This window comes from Rissa tridactyla, chromosome 14, assembly GCF_028500815.1.
Source record: "Rissa tridactyla isolate bRisTri1 chromosome 14, bRisTri1.patW.cur.20221130, whole genome shotgun sequence".
Lineage (NCBI taxonomy): Eukaryota > Metazoa > Chordata > Aves > Charadriiformes > Laridae > Rissa > Rissa tridactyla.
This window is the reverse complement of record NC_071479.1, coordinates 6,318,671-6,331,090: the sequence shown is the minus strand read 5'-3', so window position 1 is coordinate 6,331,090 and position 12,420 is coordinate 6,318,671. Positions and strand designations below refer to the sequence as shown.

General features: G+C 39.2%; 1 protein-coding gene across 13 annotated transcripts in view; it reads right to left on the bottom strand.

Moving 5' to 3' along the window:
- The window catches only part of RALGPS1 (Ral GEF with PH domain and SH3 binding motif 1), a 142,145-nt gene that overhangs the window by 29,349 nt on the left and 100,376 nt on the right, over positions 1-12,420 (bottom strand). For all 13 annotated transcript variants that reach the window (XR_008469284.1, XM_054220644.1, XM_054220651.1 and 10 more), the window contains 2 exons: positions 9,099-9,236; positions 7,413-7,506 (listed from right to left, as the gene is read on the bottom strand). Coding sequence is in view for 12 of the 13 variants with exons in the window: in XM_054220644.1 (XP_054076619.1) it covers positions 7,413-7,506; positions 9,099-9,236 (232 nt within the window). In the remaining variant the exon portion in view is untranslated. The remainder of the gene's footprint in view (positions 1-7,412; positions 7,507-9,098; positions 9,237-12,420) is intronic.

Here is a 12,420-nt window from a genome sequence, read left to right as displayed (position 1 = left end):
TGCTGTGAACATGTACCTAAGGGGAATTGCCACGACCTGCTATCAGGTTTAAGACAAGAGCACTCACACCTTCTTCAGTGACCGGAACATCTGACAAAAGCAAGGAAGATCAACTTCCATGCAACTACTTGTACTATATGATTTCTCTCTTGCTGTTTAAAAATATTGGTAAAAATTCTGGTAAAGAAGAAAAGGGGAAGGTAAGAGCAGAAAAAAAGACCTAAAAACCTCACGCTCTTAACAGGGTTTTAGAAAGAGGCATGGTATCATTATACAATCTAAAAAGCACCTGTGGTGTGTGCTGCACTTAAAAGTTCACCGACAGAGCAACAATTGAGTCTTCAGTGCTATAAAATGAGATCACACCACTCTCCACTGGTCAACTCTCTAGAAAATGTAATGTTTGATAACACTGTTTATCTGTTTGGTTATGCTAAAATACACTCTGAGACCTTAGCCCTTGCTGGGGGCTGACAGTTTGGTCATTGACTTCAACAACATCAGAATTCTGCAATGTTTTCAAGATAACAAAAATTAAGTTTAGCTCCTCAACTTAGGAAAATACAGGATGTATTAAAAGAACAACAAATAAATATTAGCCTAAATTTGAGTTTTGGTAAATATAAAATAGTCATGCTGACATGTTTAACAAAATATTTAAAATCAATTGTGAGAAAAGGGAATATATCCTGACAAGGAGATGACACTCCTGGCCCACCTTCTCTCCTTTTCCCTCGCTCCCCCAGAAGGCTGGAAACAAAAACATTTGTATTTCAAAGAAGAGATACTGACAGTCAGTACAGTTTGAACCAGTCTCGGCTTGTTTGTCACCACCCAAATTCATTTTTGCAATTGCTCTGACACCGCATTTTCCACTGTGACGCGCTGCTCATAGGTGTACACACGCGTGCTCATCTGCTCTCTCGCTATGTGTGCGTGTGGTCGTGCCAGCAGCGAGAGCAATGTCTCCCAAGCAGCACTCACGGGGTCGGGATCTTTGGCCCCTCAGAGGCTTAGTGTGATGCTACCAATAGGTCTGTGCAGAATTCAACACCAGGCGTGCTTATAACCAACATTCATCATTCATACCCATCACATACCAAATTATATTCTCACATTTCACTGTCCCAAATAATATTCACTAGTATTACTATGAATAAAAAACTAGCTTTATCCAGCATGTCTAACAAACTACTCATAACTCATAAAGACATTCTCTTTTTTGTGTTTGCACCTGTATATGATCAGAAATTCATCTTGTGAGTCACTATTTCATCCAACATCACAGCACTGTTATAATACTTTTTTTCAGGAATTCTTTTCAAAACCAAAATCTTTGCTTTACCATGGTGAGGAAGCCTAGTCTCAGTGAAAGGTCTAAGTGCTGACATATGAAATTTCAACATTCCAGAATTATACAGCAGGAGTTATTAGGGGCACGGAGTCTAGTTGGAGGTCAGTGATGAGTGGTGTTCCCCAGGGGTCAGTACTGGGCCCAGTCCTGTTCAATATATTCATCGATGACCGGGGTGAAGGGATAGAGTGCACCCTCAGCAAAGTTTGCCAATGACACAAAGCTGGGGGGGGTGGCTGACACAACAGAAGGCTGTGCTGCCTTACAGAGAGACCTCGACAGGCTGGAAAGTTGGGCAGAGAGGAACCTTACGAAATTCAACAAGGGCAAGCGTAGGGTGCTGCACCTGGGCAGGAATAACCCCCTGCACCAGGACAGGTTGGGGCTGACCTGCTGGAGAGGAGCTCGGTGGAAAGAGACCTGGGAGTCCTGGTGGACAACAGGATGACCATGAGCCAGCAACGTGCCCTTGTGGCCAAAAAGGCCAATGGCATCCTGGGGTACATCAAGAAGAGTGTGGCCAGCAGGTGGAGGGAGGTCATCATCCCCCTCTGCTCTGCCCTGGTGAGGCTGCATCCGGAGTACTGTGTCCAGTTCTGGGCTCCCCGGTTCAAGAAGGACAGGGAGCTGCTGGAGAGGGGACGGCAAAGGGCTACCAAGATGATGAGGGGACGGGAACACCTCTCTTATGGAGAAAGGCTGAGGGATTTGGGTCTCTTCAGCCTGGAAAAAAGACGACTGAGGGGGGATCTTATCAATGCTTATAAATACTTAAAGGGTGGGTGTCAGGAGGATGGGGACAGGCTCTTTTCAGTGGTGCCCAGCGACAGGACAAGGGGTAATGGGCACAAACTTGACCATAGGAAGTTCCATCTCAACATGAGGAGGGACTTCTTTGTTGTGAGGGTGGCAGAGCACTGGAACAGGCTGCCCAGAGAGCTGGTAGAGTCTCCGTCTCTGGAAACGTTCCAAACCCGCCTGGACATGCTCCTGTGCAACCTGCTCTGGGTGACCCTGCTCTGGCAGGGGGTTGGACTAGATGATCTCCAGGGGTCCCTCCCAACCCCTACCATTCTGTGATTCTGAGTTCAGCTAAGAGACACGCCAGGATAAATTCTAGATATCAATCTCAGAAACTGCCCATTAGAAACTGAACATTTGCCTATGAAACTGCCCAAAAACAACTGAGTATAAATTAGAAACTGAAATTCAAAACCCGAGGATTTATTCTTAACAATCTAAGGTGAAACAAAAACTAGAAGTAAAATCTCTAGGAAAAAATCATCATAGAGATTTACAGAATTAACAAACCAAAAAAAAAAGCATCGGGAGAGTATGTGCAAGCTTCAGTCTTGGATAGTAAAAAGATGATGTAAACGATTTCTTTTTTTTTTTAAAGGCCGATACTCCAAATATTTTCTGAAACGTGCTAGGGCTGGTATGCTCTCTAAAATAAGCTAGACCTCTATCCCAACCTACTCCTAAATAAGACTCTGCTACTGAGTGCTGCCATATAGCTCATTTAAGAGTGACATTCCTGATAAGCAGGAAAAGAGGAACCTAACGTAGTGCAGAAAAAAAACCAGGTAGCCAGTCTTGGAACATAGTTCTATTTCTTGGGAGTATGTTCTCCAGTACAGGATGAAACTACTGCTGGGATTACTCAATTCTCCTAATGAGAAGTGAATAAAGACAGAGAATAGCCTTACACGAACAAGAAATTTATCTGCTCCATGAGGAGGCTGAACAAAACTTATTCATCTTTCTTGAGACAAGGAAGATCTAAGTTGCAATAAAGTGGTGCAGTCCTCAAAGATGCCACTCAGGGCATTTCTGACCAGTATTTGTGTACAAAGCTGGACCATTTTGGGCTGCCTGTGTAGCACAGTAAGTCCAACAGTTTCTGCAAACTTCGCTGTCCCTGAGAACGTCCCGTGGAAGAAGCAGCTAAGTCACAACTACAGCTATTGATCCATATGGCCACTGCATCACTAAAAATCTCAGACTAACAGTGAAGGTTTCCCCCTACCCCTGCCTTCGACAACAATTCTTGGTGGAAAACGTCCAGGGAATATAGCTGTCTGGGAGACCTATTTAAGATGGACTGTGGCCAAGGTTCACTGTTTTAAGTACGAATATTTTAAGCATCTGCCATACAATTCCTGTTACCATTAAGACTAAAAACATTATGGTGCAGCTGGCACTTTTATAGCACCATCACTGTTAGGAGTCAGTATAATGTTATCATTGCCTATTTATTTCTCCTGGATGCTTTCCCATAGCATCCTGCTTATCTGAATTTAAATTTGAACTGATCTTTCTTTAAATCATCTTACTAGTGTATTGGAGTACCAATGTCTTGCTTAACATGCCCTGAAGAACTGAATTATATGTATAGATAGCAGTCTACAGAATGGGATTCCAATCCTCACTGTCCTGTCCAGACAACATTGTAATACAAATAATAGTCTTCAAACTGGTTTTACACAAAGAACAACCGTGGAGAATACCAGGCCTGATCTAATGATACCAAAAGGTCAGGAAAAAAAAAAGTTTTGGAATGGCTGTAAGCATGACAGGTTAGGAAAGGATGTGTCACAGTGCCACAATGTTTGGATAGTGCTGTCCAGCTCACTGAAAAACTGCACACCTGGGGACAAGCACGGGACAAGCGCTCTCCTCAGATCACTTCTTGCAGTCCTGGAGGAGGAAGAAGATCCTGCAGCAGCTGCATGATGGTACCTCTGAAGCCCACTGGCTGCCCTGAGATCACAATGATTAGCAATACACTTTGGGTAGAACTGGAAGGAATCCTGATGCTTTAGGTCCTATTTTTGCCCCCTTAGTCTTGTAACTAGCAAATGTTATTATTTCTCAGCTTCTGCAAAGAACAGTACATGGGCTGAGCAAGAAAGATCTATTATTTTTAGGACATGACATCATTGTCAGGGGTTTTCTGGAGTGTACTTACTTGCTGACAAGCACGAACCTAAAGCAAGCAATTGAACTGGCACAAAAAATCGTCGAGAAAAGCTTTGTTTATATAAAGTGGCTGCCAAATTTTCCTTTTCAGTGTAATTGAGGTTCTCATTTGGTGAAACGTGTGTTGGGATCCTGCCAATACATTTTAGGGCAACTATCTAAGCTTTTCTCCCTGACAGCCTGGTACTGAGATACTTCTGTTCTCCCTGCCAAAGGTCAAGCAAACGTCTCTTCAGAGCACGCTAATGCTGTCCCTGGCTCAAAAAGAGCGGTCACTGGAAAGAGAAAGAGGGAGGAGATTCTTTCTCACTGTAAAAACTTAGCACTCTTTGCCTTTTTAAGGCTTACATTTTCTTCTGGCATGGGACCAGAAAACGCTACAAAACTGAAGATCCATCATGGAAAACTGAAAGGAAAACACAAAATCAGTTATCCAAAGTCTTCTTATCAAATACAAAGATGGAAGAGGAAAGAGAGTTCTCTTTACGGGTAGTTGCGATGAGTTTTGATTAATACAAACTTTAATTTAAAGCTTTATTCTGATGAAACAAACATGTTAGAAAAAGGTCAAAGTTCCACAGTGTATATAAACTGCAGCAACTTTACTATGCTAAGAACCAAATCTTTCCCTCTTTTTGATACCTCTTGTGACTTCAGTCGTTTTTCCTTGCCATAGTGAAGCTTAAAAAGAAAACTGCTAAATTTGATTGAAATATTCTCATCAATAACTAAATCAAAAGTAATAAATGATCTTTAAGATACATCAAATACCATCCAGCATTATCAGCAATGCTGCTGCTGAAGTTAAAATGTTTTTCCAATTTAAACTGGAATTACTCACGACTTCTGTTTTTTTCCAAATATTATGTTATAGTATCATATACTTATAGAAACCACTTGTTTAATCTGTTTTGCCTAAGATATCACAGTTCATGAAAGCTACTGTATATACAATGTTAACATTGATGCATCATCAGGAAACTCCATCTAAAAATCAAATTAAGCGACATTTCTTGAATTCAATCCAGGGGCTGTAAAGCCTATACTAATTACAGTTCTCCACCTTTACTCAGTTTAATTTTGCTCTATGTTCGCAACTTTAATGAAGCATGGAGATATGTGGAAAATTAGTAAATAATGACCATTTGTTAAATTTTAACACTGAGATTTAAATCTCAGACTACCCTTAACACAAGTCTTGGACTGCCTTAACTTTTTGAAAAGCCTGTGCACAATGTTAATGTTCAATGTGCATCTGTTGCACAATGCATCTCTATTTATGAAACATATACAATGTCATGAGACTGAGAAAAGGAAGAACATATGCATTCTATCATCAGTACTCTGGCAAGAATTCTAATTCCATGAAGCAGATAAACTTTGCTATAAAAACATCATACAAACACATTCTTTTTTTCCACATCACTATTCTTAGTATCTGTGATCAACCAGACACAAAAGCACAAACCTATTACACCACAGCCGAGTATGATCTTTTGCAGTGAACTACCCAATGCCAGTTCAGCTGCTTTTGCTAAGTTTACCCTAAGCAAAGGGACAGATTTTGGATGTTTTCGCTCCATTTGAAGTATGTCCTGATAATACTTGGAGAAGTTCCAGAAGAATACCATGTCTGAATGGTTTACTCTCTCAGGAAAAGCAAAGTTCCACAGACATATATCGCAAGAATCCATACCGACAGATTTGGCTGAGGAATACTACTGTATGCACAGTGGCCTGAACCAGAGCTGAGTGGAATGGCTTTGGCAGCTGGAGTTATCACCAACCGCAGTTACGTTCAAAATCGAAATAACAAATCGCTTGACTCATGCTATACCCAAACATGTGGTTTTTTGTCTGTTATGACGACACCTTTTTTTCCTGAACTGTCTCAATAGGATTTTGCATCTGTATGCCAGCAGTATCAGCTCTAATTGCAGAGAAATGTAGAATGGTTAGAGTAGGTCATTCTTCATGCTTATATGGACATGACCCCACACTGCTAAGACAGTCTTCTGATTCACTGAATCTGCTCTTCTCTTTGCACAAACATTAACTGGTAGCCTTCATTTCATTAACTGATCAAGTTTTAACTTAAACTTATTCAATTATTTGTCTCACTACTCCGATTAAGAAGCGATTCCAGAATTCCATCACTACGATTCCACCTACTTCGATGAATCCTTACAACACTGTTTTATTAGCATACGGTCTAAGTACACACAAATTCTGAGACAAAGTTCCTAACTGAAGTCTTTAATAAAACTGGTAGCAAGACTGATTTTAAAGAAGTTCATTAGCAACCTTACTCTCCAAAACATATTCTAAGATCTTTTATACCACCATCACGTTACTGAACAGCTGGCTGCCTTGAATACTTCTAATTCTGCTCACTTAAATGGAGGTACTATATTTGTCAATAGCTAATTATATCGCATTGCATCTACCTTGGTTGAGCTATTTAAAACCTTGGCTGCTAGACCTGTGATTTACTGTGCTAGTTCTTTCAGAATTATTGGCCAGGGATTATCATCTCCTTTAACTGCAGCACATTCACATATTGACCAATATGCTCTATGCTGTCTATTTCACACCACTGTGTGGGATGGCTTTTCTCCACCTCTTTTGTAAGCATTGCTTTAACATGCTGGAACCCCCAAAATCGTCAGGTTTATATCTTAAGTATCAGCTTATTAAAAATATCAATTTGAAACTGGAAGATGTTTTTTATGTATTATTTACAATAGCTTAGAGTCAAGCCTGGACATCTTGGAAATGGCTTTAGGGTTCCTGAACAAAATTCCCAGAATACAACCATCACGTACTAGAATAAAGACTAGATTTTCATCTGCTTCATCTGCTGTAAATCTGGTTGGAGTCATGAAGGAAGACTGTCATTCTGGATTTTACTCGGGCATCTTGCTATTATCGGCACCATTAATAAAATACTAAGAAAAACAGACAAACCCCAAAACATCTTCAGGCAATGGCTTTTTGTTCAACTCTTAATCAAACTAACAGCCAAGTGATTTTTCCATAAAGTTTCCCAAAACCTGAAGAAAAGATCAGTACTTACTTATAATTGTCATCTTCTACAAATTTCTGAAGTTCTTCAATGTAACGGACAGACTTCAAATACTTTTGCACATGGGGCAGTGTTGTAAGATGATCTGTGGAGTGTTTAAAAAAACAGAAAAAAAGAACATTCACATGACTGAAAATGACTATTTTTTCTGGTCCTCATGGTTATCTTAATGGAAACAGAGAATCGGAACCTTTCTAAAGAATAAAACAGGCAGAAAGATTACTTTGACTCTAAGAAGATGGTAAAGATTTGATTGAGGAAAAGTGATGCACAGTTGTTAAAGAAAACCCATCTGCCTTTCATCACCATGGAAGCTGGTGGATTTTATTATATGCTATCTCATAAGTGGAAAATAGTTATTTGCTGTAAACCCTGCTTGAATTTTGTGCTCGCTGTTTTGTGGGAAATTAAAGCCTGCAGCCATGGCTGTTAGTGATTCTCATACGAACACGAAGCGAAGAGACTTAAAAATTGCAATGCTGAATACCAAGAAAGAAAGACACTAAGTTCAGAATGACAGAAAAATCCTTTCATGCATGGTCCATGGACAGGAACGTGCCTTATAGTATCAAACTTAACTTTTACGCTCTCATGAAGAAAACTGTTTTAAAGGCACTCATTATTCCAGAATATTGCTTCTTTGAGGCCACATTTTAATTTTCATTCTGATTTTAACAAAAGCACTCAAAATTAATGTATAGCAATGCAGGAAGCCGCAAAAACTGTAAAAAGGAAAAGGTCAGTGAAATAATAAGGTTTCTCGGAGACAAAATGAAACTCACAATAAGAACATGACAGCTCAATAATCTAGCTATTCAGAATCATTAATATGCCTAGTCCCTACGTTGAAATACTTTATAATACCGAAGTTGATAACAAAGTACAACAGTTGGATACTTAAGCATACACAAGTAATTTCTCACCTCATTTTCTCACAATCTAACATTTAATTTTTTTCTATTCAAAACTTTCCTAAACTGTAGCATAAAAATGTTCTGAATTTGTTTAATTGTACAGCTGCTCTCAAGGTTTTCCAGCTTGTTTCATGTTTAAGCAATGAAGAGTCCTGCTAGGTCACCAACAGTACGCTGAGTATTTGTCAAGACCACAAAACCAGCACATTTCTTGACACAAGGCTTCACTAACAGGCTAGAATTGCAGAAATGAATTTTACAGTAAAATCTTGTTAACAAAAAGAAGCAGCCGCCTCATGTTCCTCACTTCATCAACAAGTGAGGTATGTGGAAAAGCTTAACACACAATTTAACAACTCTTGTACAGACTGAAATATTTGTATTTCTTTTTGTAAACATCTCATCAGGATATTAACACTAAAATGATAATGAAATTAATACATTTTACACTCCAAAGACATCATATCTACTGCAATGGAAAGGAAAGATATTAAAATAATTCTCTCTACCTTTACTGGAAACAAAATATAACCCAAATGCAATACCTGTACTTGAAGGCATGTCATTTGTAGTCCACACGCAGCAGTAAACTCTGCACAACTTCTGTTACAGCTCTTACAATTTAGAATACGTGCTTATTTGCCTAATTTACCTGTAAGATTGAAACTGCACAGAAGTGGAAGCTACATCATCTACTAGTGTTCAACTCTACCAGCTTACTTAATTACTTAAGGTTAAATATGTATAACAAAAATTTACCAACCATAGTTACAGGAGACTTGCAGATCAGCTATTATTCGGAGAATATTGTTCATTTGATTGGATCTTTGCTCATTCTCCATAATACTGCCTGAAGCGGGATATGCAGAATCAATGTAGATTAAATCCAAGAGATAAATTCCTGAAACAGACAAAATCAATCAACCAATTGATCTAGTGTCTCAAACAGAAATAGTTGTATAATTTTTAACAAATACAACAGCCAACAACTATTTACTGCCGCTGTGGTCTGGGCCCACTAAAAAAAGGAGTTTGGGATTTGCATGTTGAAAAATTTCATAATTAGCGCTTGAGTTCTATGACAACTCTCAAAAAAGGACAGAAAAGATCTTGCTCGTGTGCACCTCTATAGGCTAATGTCTACTATGAGCAGCTTGCAGGACCCTAACAAGGAACTAAAAAAAGTGTGATAGCTGCCACGAAGGGCTGCTGAGGGAAGAGCAGCCTGTGCCGCGCTGCGGACACAACAGCCTCTGGCCCAGGGAAGAGAGTCCAGCGCTGCAGTGCCTTCTGCGTCTGTCACTATTCACTGCATTAACGCACCACAGCATGTTTTGGCCGAGGCTCCAGGCTGCATTTGCTAAAAGACAACAGGAGATGATATTTCGGTTTTGATTACGTGATGATTTAAAAAAGCGTAAGGAAAAAGTTTTTATTTATGGATTTCTTAATTGAAAAAAATGGCATAGTTCTTTGCTTAGGCCCGTATTTCCCAGTAAATACAGAAAGATGGTGATTATTGTAGTTGCCAAAAATGCTAATTGTTCTTATTTATATCGCACTTTTCCAAAGCACTGGCTGACTAGAGGGAGGGTCATTTCTGGTTGGTAAAGCAGCATATTATATGCAGAAATTGTGTGTGGCAAGATGTCAGCTATCATCATCATAAAAAATATAGGTATATCCAATGTTTGCAGGCAGGTACTTTGCAGAGTTAGTCTCTGTTGTATGGTACTTTACCTTTAGAAATTATATAAGAAAGAAAAAGGCAGGCTTAAGGCTGAAATGAATTAATGATACAGCATAACATATCTTGCATGGTACCCAATTGCTTTTTATCAACGCATGCCGTTCAGTTTCACACATACCATTATGATTTGTAGGGGGCTTCTTTTACAGCCCTAGAACAGTTAGAAAGCAATCACAAACGAAGGGAAAAATACCAACTGGGAAGTACATACAATATACAATCATTAAGTTTGAGAAAACTGAATAATCACTGAAATTGCCTAGAAAGTTTTAGTTTTTAACTCTGGAAAACTGAAAGATAATTCTTCAACACAGTCCTGCAAAGTTCATGAAAGCTGCTACGAAAGCATAATGTAAGGTTAATCTATTTGCTTCAGTAACTAATTGAATGCATTTAAATGAAGATGAGGAAGAGCAACACGTACCTTTTGTGAGGATACTTTACTCAGTTTCAGTATTTCAGCTGTATGAATGCAGAGGAGTACAGAGGCTCTGAGTGTGTGTGTAAAACTGATTTATTTTAGGATTTCTAGCTATTTTTTTTAAGGATTTCTATCTCTTTTGATCAGGCCTTGGGCACAGATCACAGGAAGGAACAAAGTCATAATGCACAGTACTTCATCTCTTAGGGAAGTGGAACAGTTAGTCAGTACAGGCAGAGTTATAACAATACACTTCCTCATCTCCAGTGTGTCCTTGGCCACATGGACACTCTGCGACTGAGACCTCCTGAAATAAGTGAGAGCAATCACCATATAAAGGAGACTTGCTGCTCTTTTGCCCCTCCATGGAGCCATGAGACAGCCAGACATACCCAAGAAGACAATACAAGAAAAAAAGTGCAACTTCATCCATTCTTAACATAGGTTTTACTTCTTTTTTATTAAAAAAATCCCATAACTGCACACTCAATCTGCAGGAAATAAGAAGTCTGTCACTTGCTATGATTCTACTAAGCACTCCAGGCAGCAGGAAAGCTTGGACCAATGGAGAGAGCTCAAAGCCGTAGTCCTTTATCTGATTTTCACACATCTTACAGAGACAACTGCTAGCTAAAGGTGGAGACACATTAATCAGTTTGAGTTGATACAAACTATATTTTGTAGCTAGATGTTATTTACCTGTTTTGAGACAAAGCTCTATTAAAATCTACTCTTATCAGCTCCTTTCTCTGCATATCTTAAAATTCATGGCTATTGATGTCAAACAACAGCTAGCAACAGAACATGTTCCATCAAGAACATTTTTATTTAAAAACAAGCTTAGAAATACAAGCTTAAAAACAAGATTAGAGATATTCTAATCTTCTATTAGATCTGAAATAGCATCATTCTCAAACTATGCTGTAAAAAGTTCCTATTGAGGCAGAATCCACTGGAAACAATAGCACATGGCAACTGTAACGCATGAGCCCTTGAGACAGCTTTGTAAACTTCGAATCGGGTGGCATTTTATGCATGCTTTGTGCTGGCATGAATAATCACAGGATAACTTTGGTCAGAAGGGACCTCCAGAGGTCAATCTAGTCTAATCTCCTGCTCAAAGCGGGGCTACACCAAAGCTGGAAAAGGTTGCTAACCTTATTTTAAGTTTAGGGATGGAGACTCTCTGATCAACTTAATCCAGTGCTCCTTAACCACTCTAATAGTATCTTTTCTTTTTGTTTATATCCAGTTGTAATTTCGCATGTTACAACTTGTGACTATTGCCTCTTGTCCTTTTGCTGTGCACCTCTGAGCAGAACATGGCTTGTCTTCTTTATAAGCTGCCCCTCCCTGACAACAAAACGTGTAGTAAAAATAATGAATTTGACCCACAGGGATGGAAAACGGTCCTTCATTTTGATCCAAATAAAATCAGGAGACTAAAAAATGGGAAACTTTATTGCACAGAAGTAAATGCACTAACACACCCTCATGCACAGCACAAAGATTTTTCCATCCGATTAATGGGCAAAATCTAGAACCCAACATAGGTTCTTCTACAGCAGTAAAATGAGCAGTTTAAAAAACTGAGTAAGAACAGGAAAATGGCATGTTGTAAACAACAACATAAAACAGAATATTAGATCAGCTTCACAAAACTTTTTCAGTAAGAAAAAGGTAAGTCAGCCTGAGACCTTGACATACCTAACATTTCTGTCTTTTCAGCAAATTCGGTATCATGTGCACGTAAGCAACCTACTACCAAAATTCTCTGGCCAAAGTAAGAGCTCTACTGGTATCTTCCTGATTTTTTCCTGTTGTTTTCCATTCCACCCATCGAACTCAGCTGAGAACTTCCTCAGGAACGCATGATAAAATTTCAGTTCTGTAGGAGAACCATGCTGTATCTGT